Source organism: Gymnoscopelus microlampas, assembly GCF_963454915.1.
Source record: "Gymnoscopelus microlampas genome assembly, chromosome: 12".
Lineage (NCBI taxonomy): Eukaryota > Metazoa > Chordata > Actinopteri > Myctophiformes > Myctophidae > Gymnoscopelus > Gymnoscopelus microlampas.
Genome location: NC_139949.1, coordinates 17649907 through 17669451, shown reverse-complemented (window position 1 = coordinate 17669451; position 19545 = coordinate 17649907). Strand labels below are relative to the sequence as shown.

The window sequence follows — 19545 nt, the reverse complement described above, 5'->3', positions numbered from 1 at the left end:
GCTGCTGCAGACAGTGTTGAGCGGAGGATAAACAAAGTTTAACGAGGCAGAGTTTTTCCCCGTAGTCTGTTAAAAAGTAACTATGCAGTGTACCTGTTTATCAAAATAGCACTGACGCTAATGTTATGAAAACAATTCATTCTATTCTAAAATCTATGTGGTGTTTTCTGAGGAGAGTGAATGAGAAATGAGTTCATAGCATTTCTCTTGCTAGTTCTACTGAAACTGCAAGTCCTTACCCCGTGAAACTAGAAGTTATTGTTGAAAATAGCCAATCTACAAGCTCACAATGCGTCGCAGTCCTGCTTATTATTGTAGGCCTATATAAGCAGTGTCATGAAGCATCAGGGCATTAATTCACGCGTAGTGATGCATTGTGAGCTTGGAGATCCATTGTCAGCTGTTCATATCAATGATGGACAAATCTCCTAACTCCACTTAAGCTGGATTTGGGTAAAGTGGTGATAATAATGACACATGCAAGTATCTGACAATATATAAAATCACAATTCCAACTTTGATGCGGCAGTATTGCTTTGTTTTAAAAATATATTCTTCATTTTCTGAAAAAAATATATTCATTTTTTTCATTTCTTGAACAATTAACATTTTGGAGTTGGTTTGTTTCTGCCCGACAGCAGAGATATACTGTACCTGGTTTTGAATGCTAGACAAATACAATGTTCAAATGAACATTGTAAATGTCTAGCATTTAAAACCAGATACAGTATACAGGTAGCTGAATGTATCTTGCACAGTGATGTCATCTGTGCAATTCAATTTTCAAAACTTAACATTTTAAGTGATTTCCATATGATTATATGAAAAAGAAACTGATGTTGTTTAGAAATGGACTAGTATGTAACAATCAAAAAGTTGTCCCTTATCTGTCGCCCTATAAATAAGGAGAGGGGGTTGACTTCCTTGCCCATCTCAATAGATTAGGCGCAGATCAATTCAGTAGTTTACGAGATTAGCCAGACACACACAGATGGAGCAAAAACATAATCTCCAGCTCCGGCCTTCAGACTGGCAGAGATAATCTAACAGAGGGACTGATACAGGTAAACACTGACCTCAATAGATTTATTTTCAAGGTGGCGGAGCTGACCAGAACTGCACTGAGGAAAATGTACAGATTGAAGGAGGTCATTACACCCTGGAATATTGGAATATTGCTGCCCCAAAAACTATACCCTGATTTGGTTCGCCTGTGTCTACCCACTGGCACCTGGAAACCTAGGCCGAGGTTCCCTTCTCGCCAGATGTGTAGACGTAAGTGTTGATTGGCCCTGTAGTAGCCACATCTTCCTAGAAATTAGGATGTTAACAACATTTTCTCCGGTTAAATGAATGCAAACAAAGAATATGTTTTGCCAATGTATAAAATGACAAAACTCAGCTCAGCATTAGTTGGAAATAAATACATTTTGTGTTGATTTTACAAATTTAAATAGGAAGAAGATCCGGTAGCTATGCTTCTGCAACCGAATCAACATATTTATTACTGTGCATTTGGGAGATCAACAGAGATATGCCATTACCAATTAATTGTAAACAGATGCAAAAAAAATGCTTAACTTGGTTTTGTAATTTTATACATTGGCATTGTTCGCATTTGTTCGTGTGCTAAAATTGTGACTTTGAGACCTGTTTCACTCTGCAATGTAAGTCAATGGGGAGATTATTTTGGATAAATAATTTCTTATGGAGCAACTATTGAAGATATCTCACCAATATTTTGAGTTGCTTTAACTAACATTGTTTTATTTCTTTTTGCAGTGGTCGAATGCCCTGACCCAACTGTTCTGGAGCAAGGCAGCATTTACCCTCTTGAGGAGAAGTACTATGTGGGTAATGAGACAACATATGAATGCTGGTCTGGGTACACACTCCGTGGCTCAGCCTCTCGAGTTTGCCAATCGAACGGCAAGTGGAGTGGAGGAACTCCTATATGCGGCCAGGATAGTAAGTCCTAAATGCCTGTGAATACTGAATACTAATACACTAACATAGTTAACAACAAGTTGACAATACAATCTGTGTCTAGATGAAAGCTTTTACATGATGCCAGAATGCAGGCTGAGGTCCTGCAGGCAGGAACCTCCTGACTGTCCCTGTGTCGAGATCTAACTGACTCTTCCTGTGTCTCTAGATTATTGATTGATTGATTGAATACTTTATGAACAGTTTGCAAAAAGTACAGTGGTACGATTTTACAATGACTGTTAAAAGGATAACACAAAAAGCCCTATGAGCTTGTTTCCATTGTGGTCCTGTGTATTCAATTCATCTAGACAATTAAAGACATACTGTACAATAATAAACAAGACGTATGTACAGTAAACAGTTGGGGGGGAGGGGACATTTCTGGGGTTAGGCTTAGAAGACTTTTCTAGGACCAGTTACAATTTGCAGACAGGTGCTCTTTTATGGCGGTTTTGAAGGAGGGTAAGGACTTACACCTTTTGAGTTTGGTAGAAGGGCATTCCACATTTTGGTGGCATAGCAGTAGAACTAATTTGTCCCCATGTTTGTGCCGATTCTGGGTTGAGTGAGATCAGTGGAGCTCCCTCTGGTGTTGTGCCTGTGTGTGTCTTTCACGTTATTGAAGTAGTCTGTAAGGTACATGGGCATCCCTGTTTTCTTGCGTATCTTGAAGACCAGGCGCAATGCAAGTTGTTTTACTCTGTCCTCTACCCTGAGCTTGAAACAACAATAAATTATAAATATAAATGAGACAATAAGTATATTTTTCTGCTATGTTTTTCACAGCGGACAGTACATGTGCTGATCCTGGTGTTCCAGCTGGCGCCAGAAAGGATGTGCATAGATATGACACGGTGACATACAGCTGCCTTAACAACTTACTTTTGGTGGGCTCGCGTGAACGAGTGTGCCAAGAAAATGGCCAATGGACTGGGATGGAACCTGCTTGTTATTGTAAGATATTACAGATTAAAGGGGAGTCAACCCTTATGAACCTACATTTATGAATTTTAAAGCTGCAATTATAGTCCAAAACAATATATGGGTACCACTCAAATCAAGTTGCCATACAAGACGTGAAAAGCATTTCATAGCGTTTCATTAGCGTTTTAATATCAAAATATCTATAGTGTGCATGTTCTCCCCGTGTCTGCTAGGGTAGGTAATACCCTCACAAAACATGTACAGTAGTAATCCTGGTCGCTATACTGACCTCCCCCATGACAACATCCTATCCAGTATGTGAACTTGGCTCCCGTTACAGACAGACATACATATGATACTGCACAGGAAGTTTCTGAGGCTTTCGGTACTTCAATCAAACAAAGGATCACTGAGCTACAACCCCTTGGTAAGTTTTTGAAACAATATTTCCCGAAACCTAAATTTCATTAAATTGATTTGTGTATTGCAATCACTTCCGTCCTTGTATGTGTCTATGTGTTCATAACAGCCACAGCTCCCATATATGATTGGATTTCGACTACATTTCGCACATAGTTTGGCAGTGTCGTTGTGCAACGTGTTGTGAGCTTGTAGATCTGCTACTTTTGAACAATGTGGAAACTTTTTCAAACATTTATCATATGCCTTCTAGTGATGGAGCAATAATCAATACAACTGTTTCAATAAATACACTGAATCAAAAATCTGATATATGCCTATAGCTTTTTCTAAAATAGGCCCCTCCTGCAAACTTTGTACGGCAATTATATCCAATCGGAATGGATTATGAAAAATCTGAATGATACTTTTATCACACGACTCCAGAGATTATGTGTAGCGATTTGTGAAAATGTTTTAACACAATCTGTTGGAATAGAAGCAAAAAGTGTGGAAAATGTAGTTAATGTAGGCAGAATTGGTTGCATCATGGTCCAAGGAATTCATTGTATCACGGTTATACAGTATGGAAACAAGTTGTTGTTCATCCATTTCTATTCAGACCTATACTGCACACTAGTGTAGTAAATGAAGACTTTGAAGGAATCTAGTGACCATTGACCTTTGCCACATACTTCTTATCAGTTCATTCTTGAGTTCAAGTGGACATTTGTGCCAGTCATGAAATTGCCAAATTGTCTGTCTCTGTTTTTCAGAGGACAACCAAGAGGGGAGAAAAATCAGAATACCAATGAATGGGATACTTAACGTCTATATCGCCATCGACATGTCATCAAGCATTGATCAAGAAGAGTTTAAACAAGCAAGAGATGCAGTTACCAAACTTATTACCAAGGTGAATCAAAGAAACATGAACAAATGAATTTGATAGACACAGAATGACTGTCATTTGTGCTAGAAGCTGTCCCCAGCCAGGAATCACAATCATTTTCCAACATTATAAGCTTACATATTTTCCTTTTGCATATACAGTCACTGGTGAATATATTGGAAGTGATCATTTGTTTTATAGTTATCAATGTTTGCTAAATGCTAGTTCTGGTGGTAACGTGGCACTGGTTCGACCTCCCATTAGTTCGACCTCCCATTAGTTCGACCTCCCAATAGTTCGACCTCCCATTAGTTCGACCTCCCATTAGTTCGACCTCAGACCGGGTCGTACTATAGAGACGTCCTACAAGTCACAATAATCCGACATCTCTTTAGTTCGACCCATCAAACTTTCAGACTAAAGGGAGGTCCTGCTGGTTCAACCTCCCGTTATTTCAACCACTGTCTGTATTATTTCAACCACTGTCTGTATTCTGAATAAGGGGGAAACTTATTAAACTTATTATTATCATTATCTTCATTAGTATTAGTATTAGTATTATTATTAGTATTATTAGTAGTAGTATTAGTAGTATTATTATAACCATGTTAATTGCCCGGAGTACTCAACGCAAATCTTGCGGTATTTAAATACCCGCGGTCGGGAATAGGTGGTCAAAATAAAACCTATGGCCCCGCAAAATCTTGCATCCTACCACAATAAACCAGATATAGAGCTTATACTTCTAGCAAGATATGAATATGTCTACATGCAGGGGAGAACGTAATTTCCTACTGTGCTGCTGCGACAAGTTACAACGCAAGCGGTCTCTCTCTCTCTCTCTCTCTCTCTCTCTCTCTCTCTCTCTCTCTCTCTCTCTCTCTCTCTCTGCACGTGTGTGCAGCTGGTCATGGTGTCACAATATAATATAATACAATATACCTTTATAAGCGCTGTTAGTTACAACACAAGTTACAACGCAAGCGGGTGTCTCTCTCTCTCTCTCTCTCTCTCTCTCTCTCTCTCTCTCTCTCTCTCTCTCTCTCTCTCTCTCTCTCTCTCTCTCTGCACGTGTGTGCAGCTCGTCACGGTGTCACAATATAATATAATATACCTTTATAAGCGGTGTTAGTTACAACACAAGTTACAACGCAAGCGGTCTCTCTCTCTCTCTCTCTCTCTCTCTCTCTCTCTCTCTCTCTCTCTCTCTCTCTCTCTCTCTCTCTGATCTCTCATCATGGTGTCACAAATGAATATAATATTCCTTCATAGTATATGTCCCGTCGCAATAGAAACACTTTCCCTATATCTGTGAGAAACTCCTCCTCAGAAATAAATAGACCCTCTCTCTCGAATGGGAGTTCCGTGGGCTCCACATGACCTATATTATTATTATTATCATTATTATTACTATTACTATTATTATGCTATCATAGTTTGCGCATTCACATACAATAGAAGAGTATGCTCACAGTGTTTCAGCTACTGTAGGCATAGGCCTATCCATTGCACCAACTGTAACACTCGCCTATTATCTAATGATGCTGTTGATACCCAAATGACAGCTGTGACTGACGGCTGTCATTTGGGTATAAAGCCCACCATACCGCTGGAACTACTTTTGACCTGGAGGTGTTATTTGCGGTGGCACAGCGACCCGACCGTCAGAACACTATAATAGTAGGAGCCAGCAGCTGTGCCACATGTGGCCCATCAGAACACACAATACAGTTAATGCTATTAAACTATCCAATGTGCTCTTGCGCTCTGGAGTGATGGTGAGGAATTCAGAGCATGTGTCCAAGGTGTCCAGCTCCAGAATGTCACAAATATTAGTTTCTGAGCCATGCTGTATATAACTAGACAACCTGCATGTCTGACTGTTCAGAGCTTGTGCGCCCCGCGCGTAAAGTATAAACACGGGAAACAGGTTGGGAAACAGGTCGCCAGACGCTGACGCTGATTCGTGATGACAATAAAAAATAAAATGTTATTTTTATAAATAGGCCTATTTTATTTTATTCCCCAACCCAGTCACAAACTTTAAAATGAACTGCTTCAGTTTTTAGTTAATAATTCAAAGTTTTGAACTAAATGAAGTTTATAGGCTAGTTATTTTTCTTTAATAGGCTACGCTGCTGCAAGCTATTATTTATCAAAATGATTTGTACAGCCCATATAGAACCACAGACAGCAATGATTTTAACCGTTTTAACACTGAAACTATGCATGTGTCAGATTCATCTTTGCTATAGCCTTAGTCCTTAGATCAAGACTAGATGTATTTTATCGATTTTAAATGTTTTATATCTACAAGTTATTATAGCTATATATTATTATTATTATGATTAGGCTATATATATATATATATATATATCCATTGCACCAACTGTACACTGACAGACAAGGACAATACGATAATGATAATTATAATATTATTAATATTAATCCTTCGTGTTCGTGTTGTGAGCTTGTAGATTTGCTATCTTTAAATGATTTTTATACATTTAATACATTTGAAAACTTGTGAAATGGGACCTTCTGCATAACAAGCACTTTAACTTTTGGTATTTTAAGTACATTTTGATACCAATACTTATGTACTTTTTGAGAGTATTTCTACATTGCAGTATTGGTACTGGTAAATATTGATAAAGTCAAACGCTTGAGTACTTTTTTTAACACCTGAAAAACCAGAGCATTTTACTACTTAGAAAAGTAGCGCAAATGAACTACAAATGACTAAATACTCCAATCATGTAAACATCCTCTGAAAACATCTGAACTGAATACAAGCAGATCATGTAAAAATATACACAAGTCAATAGGTTATGGTATAGGAATTTTTATTCACAATCCAAAATATGAATAGAAAAGATGCCAATCTGCAAGCTATTAGGCATAAGACAAAATAAAATAAAAATACCCTCCAAAAAAGGTCCACCTTTCTCAAGAAGTTGTGGAGGGAATATTGGATCGCATCCAAGTGCTAAAATATGATCAAATAAACAGCCAATCTGCAAGGCATTAAGACAAAATAAAATAAAAATACCCTCCAAAAAAGGTCCACCTTTCTCAAGAAGTTGTGGAGGGAATACTGGATCGCATCCCAGTAGGCCTATACTCAAAGATGAGCAAATAAACAGCCAATCTGCAAGCTCTTAAGGCAATAAGAAAAAAGAAAAGAAAAATACCCTCCCAAAAAGCGCATCTTCTACAAGAAGTTGTGGAGGGAATACTGGATCGCATCCCAGTATTCATCCAGTGTGCGGACTCCCTGATTATATTCGCGCTTCAGGCGCGTAATCCTCTCCTCCAGGCGCCTCCATTTCCTTCGTTGTGGTGGACGAGCCTCTCCCCTCTCAGCAGCTGCCGTTTGGACCTCCACGAGACGTTGGTGGTCTTTCAGTTGACGCAGGAAAATCCAGAGGGATGGATGTTGCCTCTGCAGTGCTGCGTTCCACTTTTGATGGGGAAACCTTTGATGAAATACAAAAACGTATTAGTGTATTTCCCATAGTTTTCTGTTACAGTTGCCTATACAAACATGTAATGCATTAAAACATTTATAATGAAAGGGTGCACCATTTCCTTTTTTTTTTTTTTTTTTTTTTTTAACACTTTAACATTTTATGGCAGCCCTTGGATAATAAAATGGTCAGTATCTCATAACGAGATAATTCTCAAATTACAATGTGATCATTCTCTTACAATTGGAGAATTATGTTTTTTTAAGACATGCAAATGTATCTGTAAATGCCTTGATCATACTGTTAATACGAGATAATGGTAAATCATTAATAATTAACTACTCAGAACTTTGCCAGTAGGCTAACTATATTATTGTTATACCTTATTGTAAAGTGTTACCCAAACTTCTTACCTTCAACGTAGTTGTTGGTGCGGTTGTCGGATGTCCTCCTGAAAACGTTCCACAGCCGTCGAGGGAACTGGCAGTTGTCTTGGATGTAATTGCGCTCCAGCCTCAGAAACTAATATTTGTGACATTCTGGAGCTGGACACCTTGGACACATGCTCTGAATTCCTCACCATCACTCCAGAGCGCAAGAGCACATTGGGATAGTTTAATAGCATTAACTGTATTGTGTGTTCTGATGGGCCACATATGGCACAGCTGCTGGCTGCTACTATTATAGTGTTCTGACGGTCGGGTCGCTGTGCCACCGCAAATAACACCTCCAGGTCAAAAGTAGTTCCAGCGGTATGGTGGGCTTTATACCCAAATGACAGCCGTCAGTCACAGCTGTCATTTGGGTATCAACAGCATCATTAGATAATAGGCGAGTGTTACAGTTCGTGCAATGGATAGGCCTATGCCTACAGTAGCTGAAACAATGTGAGCATACTCTTCTATTGTATGTGAATGCGCAAACTATGATAGCATAATAATAGTAATAGTAATAATAATGATAATAATAATATAGGTCATGTGGAGCCCACGGAAATCCCATTCGAGAGAGAGGGTCTATTTATTTCTGAGGAGGAGTTTCTCACAGATATAGGGAAAGTGTTTCTATTGCGACGGGACATATACTATGAAGGAATATTATATTCATTTGTGACACCATGATGAGAGATCAGAGAGAGAGAGAGAGAGAGAGAGAGAGAGAGAGAGAGAGAGAGAGAGAGAGACCGCTTGCGTTGTAACTTGTGTTGTAACTAACACCGCTTATAAAGGTATATTATATTATATTGTGACACCGTGACGAGCTGCACACACGTGCAGAGAGAGAGAGAGAGAGAGAGAGAGAGAGAGAGAGAGAGAGAGAGAGAGAGAGAGAGAGAGAGAGAGAGAGAGAGAGAGACACCCGCTTGCGTTGTAACTTGTGTTGTAACTAACAGCGCTTATAAAGGTATATTGTATTATATTATATTGTGACACCATGACCAGCTGCACACACGTGCAGAGAGAGAGAGAGAGAGAGAGAGAGAGAGAGAGAGAGAGAGAGAGAGAGAGAGAGAGAGAGACACCCGCTTGCGTTGTAACTTGTGTTGTAACTAACAGCGCTTATAAAGGTATATTGTATTATATTATATTGTGACACCATGACCAGCTGCACACACGTGCAGAGAGAGAGAGAGAGAGAGAGAGAGAGAGAGAGAGAGAGAGAGAGAGAGAGAGAGAGAGAGAGACCGCTTGCGTTGTAACTTGTCGCAGCAGCACAGTAGGAAATTACGTTCTCCCCTGCATGTAGACATATTCATATCTTGCTAGAAGTATAAGCTCTATATCTGGTTTATTGTGGTAGGATGCAAGATTTTGCGGGGCCATAGGTTTTATTTTGACCACCTATTCCCGACCGCGGGTATTTAAATACCGCAAGATTTGCGTTGAGTACTCCGGGCAATTAACATGGTTATAATAATACTACTAATACTACTACTAATAATACTAATAATAATACTAATACTAATACTAATGAAGATAATGATAATAATAAGTTTAATAAGTTTCCCCCTTATTCAGAATACAGACAGTGGTTGAAATAATACAGACAGTGGTTGAAATAACGGGAGGTTGAACCAGCAGGACCTCCCTTTAGTCTGAAAGTTTGATGGGTCGAACTAAAGAGATGTCGGATTATTGTGACTTGTAGGACGTCTCTATAGTACGACCCGGTCTGAGGTCGAACTAATGGGAGGTCGAACTAATGGGAGGTCGAACTATTGGTAGGTCGAACTAATGGGAGGTCGAACTAATGGGAGGTCGAACTAATGGGCAGTCCCCGTTCTGGTAGCCCCAACACAATCTATGCCGCAATGTTCTATGCCGCACATGTTAAATGTCATGAGAAGTTTAAAGACACATACTGTATTGACTTTCATTTTGATCATTTTCTTAAGACTTTGTAGTAATTGCAGTTGTTAATTAACATGTTCTGATGCATTCAATGTTGTCTAGCACAGATCTACAGTATTCTGTTTAACCACTTAAACTTTCGTAGAAAGAAAGTGTCACGCTGCGATGCGTTGTAAGCTTGTAGATCAGCTACTTTCAGCGAAGATATTTCATGTAAAGCAAAAACTTTACACTAGAAAGAAAATACACTAGCATCGAGCCCTGAGAGACTCCGCTCAACCATATGGGGTTAAGTGGTTACCAAACATTATCTTTCATCTCTTTGCAGGTTTCCTCTTTCTCCATCAGCCTCAATTATGAAATACTCTTCTTCTCCGCAAACATTATTGAGATTGTCAACATCAATGACTTTTTTAGAGCGGACAAACCAACACTTCAGAATATCCGGGAGAAATTAAAAACCTTTGACAGAGAAGAAGGTGTGTACATTTCAAACAAATGGATCAGAATGACATTCTGTCATAATTACGTTATAATATAACCTTGTCATACATACTGTACATCTACCCTTAAATTGTGTGTGCATGTGCGTGTGCGTGCGTGCCTGCCTGCCTGCCTGCATGTCTGTGTGTCTGTGTGTTCGTGTGTCACGCATTTGCATCTCAGGGGTAGATGATCTTGGGACAGACCTGACAGGAGCATTTACAACGATCAGGGAGAGAATGGCATGGATAAAGCAGAACTCTAATGAGGACTTTGTAGATCACCGCCATGTCATCATCCTCTTTACCGATGGTAAACTGTCCAACTATATTTAAATACTACCCCTTCTGATAAACATGGGGAATTAGAATAGCCAAGCACAGTTAGAAGTCATTTTGCACTGGAAAATCAATCATGTCAGGTTGGTAGGGGAGACAACAGGGACAGCCATTGTTGGTAGCATCTCAATAAAACCTTTATACAGCACATATTTTCAGGCCTTGTGCCTATCCAAAATATTGCACAATGCAGCTTTAAACATCCAAGCAACAGATGCTTGGCCATGGCAGTATAAAAATAATTCACAACCACAATCTTTGACACATGATTTCACTTGAACTTGACTTGAATTTGTTAAAAGGGAATCGACCTCCCAACTTGTCCAATAAAAGGAATTTGTAATTTGATTGTGAAGGCAAATGTGATAGAATGTGTACATTATCTACTGTATTAACACAATCCCTATTATTCACTAAATCTGTCATTTTGGTTGGTTTCTGTTCATTGCAGGTGGATATAATATGGGAGGTTCACCTAAAGGCACTGTGGCAAAAATAAAACACATGGTCTATCAGAACAAAGCTGGCCAGCTTGACGAGGAAAATAGAAAGGAATATCTTGGTGAGGTTCAATGTTTTGTTTTGTTTGTCATGTGTCAAGTGTGGTATCATGCTTGTATAAAGACAGTGTTCTAAGACAGCTTTCAAAATCGAGATTGTGCTAATTTCTCCAATGTTGCCTACTACATCATTAATTCAGCACTCAACTTAGGGTGCGCTCAAAAGATTTACACAGAGAGCACTGGACTGCTGAGTCTAGTAATAATAATAATAATACTTTTACAATAAATGCACAAAATCTCTGTACGTTTGTATGGCCGACCGACCAAATTCAAACTCTGCATGCACGTTGCTGCCGACGACCCGACGGCGTGCCATGCCCGGCATCGACTCGGTCAGATCATAGAGTTAATTAAAAAATAATAGAGAGGGCACCGGATATCCCCTCCCATCCACTTGCATTGAGTTGCTCACACAGCGCATGGGCCGAAATCACCCCTTCTTACGGGTTGTGAAATGTGGTGGGCGAGGCCTATTTGGGGCTTCTGCGCGTCACTTCTGTGACGTGTTTTGCGTCACAGAAGCGCGCAGCCCCGTGCGCAAGCTTGTGCGCATGCTCGTGAGTCGAGCCCATTGGTCGAAACCGTTTTCGCTCATTCGTGACAGTGGCCCAATCTGCAGTACCTCAAATGGCCAGCATGTCCATTCCGCTTCAATGAAACCACTGAGTTCTGGGGGCTTGGGTCAGATAGGCGTTGTCCAGGACCGCCCCGTCATTATGACTCAGAGATAACCATAAACAAACCCGACACGCCCATATACTGTATAGGCATATAATGGAGATCCGGTTGTCCTGAGCCACAGAGCCGTCCGCTATGCCCATATCTTTATAATATATACAGTAAATAGCACACTCACATAACTGACTGCAGTGGTGGCAGTAAAGTGAACATGGCCTGGGGATATAAAATGTCCCTGAGTCAGTCGGATGTAGACCTGATGCTCCAGTACCATTTGCCAGACAATAGCAAAGTGAACAGAGTGGGGTGACAAGGATCTTTAATGATCCTCTGGGGCTTCACTGTTCTCCTCTTGATGTATAGGTATTGGATGGCTGGTAGATCAGATCTGGTAATGTGCTGTACTGTTTTAACCATGCTCAGTAAAGCCTTGCATTCATGTTGTGGGAACACAACATGTTATGTTTAATTATGCCAAGTATCTTGTCTCTTGCAGACATTTATATTTTTGCCATTGGATCTGACATCTATGATGAAGACCTAATGCCTCTTATAGCGCCTGAGAGGAGCCCTGATCGACATTACTTCAGACTGAGAGACCTCAGCAACTTAGAGCAGACCTTTGATGACATTATTGGTGAGTGCTCTGCTATACTAACTACTGTAACTAACTAACTTTACTATCTATCTATATATCTATCTATCTACACGCAGGCATGCACACACACAATAATGTATACTTTATACTGTATAATATACAGTATATTGGGGATACAATATTATTGTATCCCCAATATACTTCATACATTTTGGCTGCATGGCCGCAGTAACCAAACCAAAGTTTCCTTTAAATCTATATTCTATAGATAAAGCAAAGAGAACAGATCACATTTATTTTAAAGTGATTCGTGTTAATCAACTTTTCTTGAGTTAAACCTGATGTCCTTCTTGTGTTTGATTTATTTATTTCTCATGCAGATGAAGAAGAGGTTGTTGGTTTATGCGGTCTTTACCTTGACAAAGATAAACATGTGGACACACAATGGGCAGCGTACAAGTATCCATGGAAAGCGGAAATTGCTATTAAGGTACTTTTACATTTTATATTTTTTTGTTATATTTGTATTGTTGTACATAAGTTGCAGTTAGAGTTGTTCCGATACAGATACCAGTATCGGAAAAACTTTCCGATACTGCCTAAAATACTGGTATCGGTATCGGCGAGTATGACATTACGATACCACATAATGTATCTCACATTATGATATATCATTCATTTACAGTGATAAATTATTTTGTATTTTGAATGCTTCAATTGATGCTGCACTTCTCAAACGTTTTTAATTTCAAGGACCCCCATAACTCTGAGAGTGTACAAATGGAACCAAATGGACCCCATTTGTACACTCTCAGAGTTATCTAACTATATAAATGCCGACCAACTTCCGCACCCTCGGTGTCGACACCCCACAGCTCTGTTATCGAATAAACAACGCACCGCCAGACCACATGTCGCCAACTGACTCGCCACGGCGGCCGCGCTGAATTTACGCCTCGCGTAGGGGACATCTCACTGCTCACTACACCTTTTCCACCGCGCAACATAATTAATTCTACTCACCAAATGTCGGACAAAACGGAAGGGGAGCCAGCTTCGTACCGTTTACCGTGCGCACGACCTCATCACCACAACAGCAGGCAGCCGCTGCGGGGGTTTTTTCCTTTTTTTCCAAACTGTTTTTTTTTGGTCACCATTTTCTCCAGGCACCATTTCTGGTGTAACGTGCGGCAGCATGCGCTGGGTTGCCAGGTTTGCACAGCCAGCGCGCTGTAACGTGCGGCAGCATGCGCTGGGTTGCCAGGTTTGCACAGCCAGCGCCAGAAACAAGCAACCACCTTCATGAAAAAAAAAAAAACACCGAAATGGTCCGCAATGTTCCAGGGGTGTCCCCGCGCGTCCCAACACTCCACAGGGGGTCAGTGGACCATCAGGGGCTCCGCGGACCCCCTGTGGACCCCCTGAAACATAACAAATATTTTTTCTTCAAATTTTTTCCTTTTTCAAAAAAACTTTTCCACAGTTTTACTCCGGCGATTTGGGTCCCCCAATATACACACGGCCACGCTGGGCCCCGTGCGCGGCTGGCGTTGAGGGGGGCGTAGCCCCCCGCAACTCTAGTAAGATATATAAGAGACATGTCTTCATACACCAGGCTACACAGTATATTAATTGTATGCACAGTGTATGTTAAATTGACATATCCTGTATGTTCTATTTAGACACGGAATTGCCTTGGTTCTCTGGTGAGCAGCAGATTTGTCTTGACTGCTGCACACTGCATCAAATTTGAGGATACAGCTGAAGATATCAGAGTTTACACCAGTGATGAACAGGGTAATTGTAACATGTTTTCATTTTCCTTTACGCTTAATCTCTACATTCATACTGTGGATTGTATTTTATATTAATTTGTTTACCTCACTGCTGGTGGCTAATTGATTTCTTGCTAATGCTAATTTTTTCTTGATCTTGTCCCCTCACAGTTAGAGGTGTAAGCAAAATCTACCCTCATCCGGACTACAATATTAAAAAAAGAGAGAATGATGGAGTGTTAGAATTCTATGACCATGATGTGGCTCTCCTTCAACTGACAAAAATATATATATTTTTTCCTCTCAAGTCAGGTAAGCATTTGCAACAGTTACAGTATGACATTAATTTATTTGAATTACCAGCAAATTAAGATGTCACGTTTCAATGTTAACGGGTGCGAAATGTGACAAAACGTGAGATTGTTTTTCCTACAAGAGAGTGATTATCAGGCCTCAAAGCAGTGTTGATTTTGTCGACTAAAACTATGACGAAAAATGTTCGTCGACTACCTTTTTTCACTGACGAAAACTAAATAAAAACTAAGCCACGATTGTAGATCGGCTATTTTCAGCATGCAACCAAGTGTAAAACCAGCCATTACGACGCCATCAAGGCACCGCCAAAATACATTTTAATCAACTGTAGATTTAGTCGACTATAATCTTATGATATTTAGTCAACTAAAACTAGATTAAAACTAAAACATTTCAGATTACTAAAATATGATTAAAACTAAATGGAATTTCATTCAAAAGACTATATGACTAAAGCTGAATCCAAATTTGCTGTCAAAATCAACACAGCATCAAAGCGATCTGAAAATCTAGGCCTGAACATTATATTATGTACAAACAGTATAAACAATATACACACACACACACACACACACACACACACACACACACACACACACACACACACACACACACACACACACACACACACACACACACACACACACACACACGCGCGGAACACGGAAATGACAGGCAGGCGGGTGAGTCATATGGATGACAAATATGGACATACCCAATACCAGCCCAAATGGGCATATACCAGGACGGAGGTGAAGGGGAGATAGAGAGGGAGGAGGGAGAGAGTGAGAGAGAGCCTATTTCACCCATGCAATAATCCAGCCAATGCTGGGTACCCGAACCAGAACACGCTGGTCAGGGCAATATCCCAGCTGAACAACCTATGGGACATTACATATTATATTATAGTTTCCTAATGTTTGTATCAGCCTCTCTATGTCATGATCTTTCCCAGGCCCATTTGCATACCTTGCACTCAGACAACCAGTGATGCTCTGAAGCTGGTTGGCGTTTCCACCTGCAGGCAACAAGGTGATGTACAGTACATGTCACCCACCAAGACATCACAACACCATAATGTTACAATAACTTTATCGTTCATCAAGCACAAAGAGGCTGAGCTTCACAACACTTGTAGATAAATCAGAGAAGAAACTCAGAATAACAACTAAATGACATTAAACAACAACTCTTATAATTAACAACACATTTTTTTCTCCAATTGTAGTTTTACTTTTGATAGCACAATACAAGTAAAACTACAATATTACAATTATCTATACCTTGCCTGATGTGACACCAGTGACCCAAAGTCCACCCAGGGCCATCGATCAATACAATTTATCTGATCTGATCAAATGATTTGCATGCTATCCCATCTAGTGAACACTATATGCATTCTCTTAATACAGAGGAGCGATTGTTGAACAAAGAACTTGAAAGACTTGCCTTCCTGACCGTCAAGGGTGGTCTAGTGGAAAAAGATGTTTATGCCAAGCTTGGTGATAATGTGAGTTTTTGTACTTATACTTTGCACATTATAGTACACAGTAAAATACCAATGGACTTGTTAGGGTGCATTTTGTTCCATTTGTACAGTCTTCATAGTTAAATTAACACTTGAGGATTTTACTGTGTACGCTTTCATATAGCCTCACATGCCTTATAAATACTGTATATTGTACTCATACATGAGCATATGTGCACATGTGCTCATACGCTAACTGTACCTTTGTTGTTGTCCTGTTCTCCAATGCAGAGAGCTGATTGTATTGAAAAAGCAAAGTATGCTTATGGAGTAACTGCAGAGGATGTCACCCTGGCTGTGACTGATAACTTCATCTGCACTGGTGGCAAGACCCCTTATATAGATTACATAGCATGCCTAGGTATGATCCATTATTATACTCATCTCCAGACCACATCTCCAGACCACGTGCAAATGTGACAGCATATTGTGTGTATTGTTTACTTAGCTCAATATAATAATATATGTATTATTTCTGAAATGATAAAACGGAAAATGAATGTATGTATTTATGAAGTATCTTTGTATATGTTGCTACAGGGGACGGTGGTGGTGCTTTGTTCAAGGAGTATGAGCGCCGCATAGTACAGGTGAGTTGCCGTGTATTATTGTCATGTCAGCAAATTGTAGGAAGTGGAGTCAAAGTGGGCTAGGGCCATTTATGAGTGTTTTCCCCCTTAATCTTTCAAATGACTTCAATCCATTTAAAATGAGACAGTGAATGTAAAATCTGGCATGCAGGCTGATATAAATCTAACATTTAGCTGAAAGGATACTGCAGATCTGATTTTTTATTTAACACTAATCCTCTCTTCTGGGGGGGTCCCTGGCACAAAACATTTTCAGATGGGGGGTCCACGGCCATACATATATATATCAATTTGGGGGTCCTTGACACAAAAAAGTTTGAGAACTACTGATTTAGAAGCCATTTGTAGAATCGGCCTCAGGTCTTAATGGGTTAAGACCTGCACACTCGAAGGGAGATGGGAGTAAAAGTTAGGAAACTATTGGTTGCAACTAGACAGCACTGGCCTGCACAATACATAGTAGACTAATTAAAGACAATTATAGACAACGCTCTGAGTGCAATCTGAGTGTGATATCGGAATGTGTGTCTTTCCTCTTGTGAAAGAAAAACGGATGCACATACTTAATCAACATTAATGAATTATTTAATGCCTGCTGTAGACTGCTACAGTAAGTCCATAGTCTTATAGTTGTCCTTATTCTGTTGTATGTTGTGTTCTATGAGCTGTAAGTTCGTCTCCCTTATTGGGGCAAATCAAGTATAGAACTCATAATAATGTTTCCTTGACAGGTTGCAGTCGTCAGCTGGGGAGTATACGACATGTGTAGAACTGAGAATCTACCGAGGTCAAACCAAACCTCCAGAGATTTCCACATCAATCTTTTCAGAGTTGTCTCTTTTCTCAAAGGAATACTTGCTGACGAGGACCAGTTTGAGTATTCACCAATCAAGTTTTTAGATAACTAAATGTTCTGATGGTGACTTGCTGTGTTTATTTGATTTATTCACAACCTTTGCAGTGTTTGGCCATGTAGACATGCTAGTCTGAAATACAATTAATTTCACCATCATTAAATCTATTAGTCTTTATATTTGGTTATTACTGTAGTTGTTCATTATTGGCCATGATGTAAACGATAAAGAAATATGAATTACTCTTTCAAGTCATGTTTTTTGTTTAGTTTTTTAATTATTAGATCAATTGATTTCTAATCTTTGTCTGCATTGCCATTTTGTTATGTACCCATGATTCTCCAATTCCCTTCATACAAGGAGGGCAGTTACTTCCCAAATTAATCTCCCTCATATTGTGGGGCCGGGTTGGGTATACCATGGACAAAACACACTCTCCCCTCCCCCCGGGTCAAATCCGGTGACCTCGGAACGGTCGGACCCACAAATCCGGCAACCTCGGAATGGTCGGACCCACCAGGTATTTCTGGCCGCCAGAACCTGCTGACTGGGTGGAGGGATGAATTTCAATTATGTAACGTAACTCAAACGGAGTCGGCTAAAGCAGACATCACAGCATTCGGCACGGCGACTCGCTCGCCTGAGCTCACTCAGCGGTGCCTTTCGTGGAATACAAGAACGCTCGCCCCAAAACACACTCGCCCGTGGCAAATCCGGCGACCTCGGAACGGTCGGTATTCCTAATCGTAACTTCAGTAAAACTATGCCTAACCGTAAACTTATATCTAACCTTATCCTCAGCAAAACAAATACAAAAATACAAGAACCGCTGGGGGCGAGCGTGTTTTGGGGCGAGTCTTCCGGTTATCCTTTTGTGGCTCAAGACTGCTTCAGTCGTTGTAACTGTTTTTTGCCTAACTACTTGCTAACTTAATATTAGGGGCTGTAGTCTGTTCTCACCAAGCGGGCTGAGTGGCGAGCACTCTGCGGCAAGTGGGGCGAGTAGCCTATCCAGAGGTATTAATTTGGCTTCTCTGTGGTAAAAAATATATGCTTCGATAGCAAGATCCTTAATATTGGACAATTCTAAACCACCTTGCTCCCAAAAAAGTATTAACAGCGTGGCCATCTTGGCTAATGGGTTTTATCTTAAGAGCAATCCCTAAGGAGTAGTTGCGCACATTTTGTACTTGTTTCCACTTGTGAACGATTATAACGCAACAACTCAATTAGCCGCTACACTAGATCACTTGAGAACGGAAGAGCAGATTTGATCAGTAGGCTGCCCTGAAGAGAGGATTAAATGAAATTTGTTTGTTAAAATATGTGTTAAATAGCTCTATATTCCAATAATAACCATTGCTATAGAGTTTGTTCAATGGGGGTCTCCCTGTCTCTCCAGCTCTTTCGTAAACTGAAATTTTCAGGTCAGGATACCAATTTGATCCAGTCAGGAGAGAGAACTCAAACAGGATACAGGATAAACAAATGAAATTGTAAGTGATGACACAAAGAAATGAGCAGACACAATTGAAACTGGAACAATATAACATTGAAGCTGATAAATGGGTACTCTCTCTGATTGGATGAAATTGGCAACCCACCTGAAAATGTATTTTTTGTTTACTAAAGAGCTGGAGAGATGGGGAGACCCCTGTTACTGAACAAACACTCTATAGCAATGATTACTATCAGAATATAAAGAAAATCACTTACTACAACAGCTTTAATTTGTTTATCCACTTAAAGGTAGGGTAAGTGATTTTTTTTTTTTTTTGTTAAAAAAGTTAAAGTACTA

At 40.0% G+C, this 19545-nt stretch overlaps 1 protein-coding gene across 1 annotated transcript; it reads left to right on the top strand.

Annotated features, from left to right (window-relative positions):
* Positions 1–1198: 1198 nt before the first annotated feature.
* LOC311057239 (complement factor B-like) lies at positions 1199–17869 on the top strand (the record flags this gene model as incomplete). The annotated part of the gene is made up of 16 exons (XM_084074190.1): positions 1199–1275; positions 1783–1968; positions 2776–2943; positions 3254–3340; positions 4089–4228; positions 7503–7601; positions 10354–10504; positions 10692–10820; positions 11298–11408; positions 12584–12724; positions 13066–13144; positions 15731–15807; positions 16188–16285; positions 16535–16664; positions 16844–16893; positions 17855–17869. The coding sequence occupies exons 1-16, from the start codon at positions 1266–1268 to the stop codon at positions 17867–17869; spliced, it is 1671 nt and encodes a 556-aa protein (XP_083930316.1). The 5' UTR covers positions 1199–1265.
* Positions 17870–19545: the final 1676 nt, after the last annotated feature.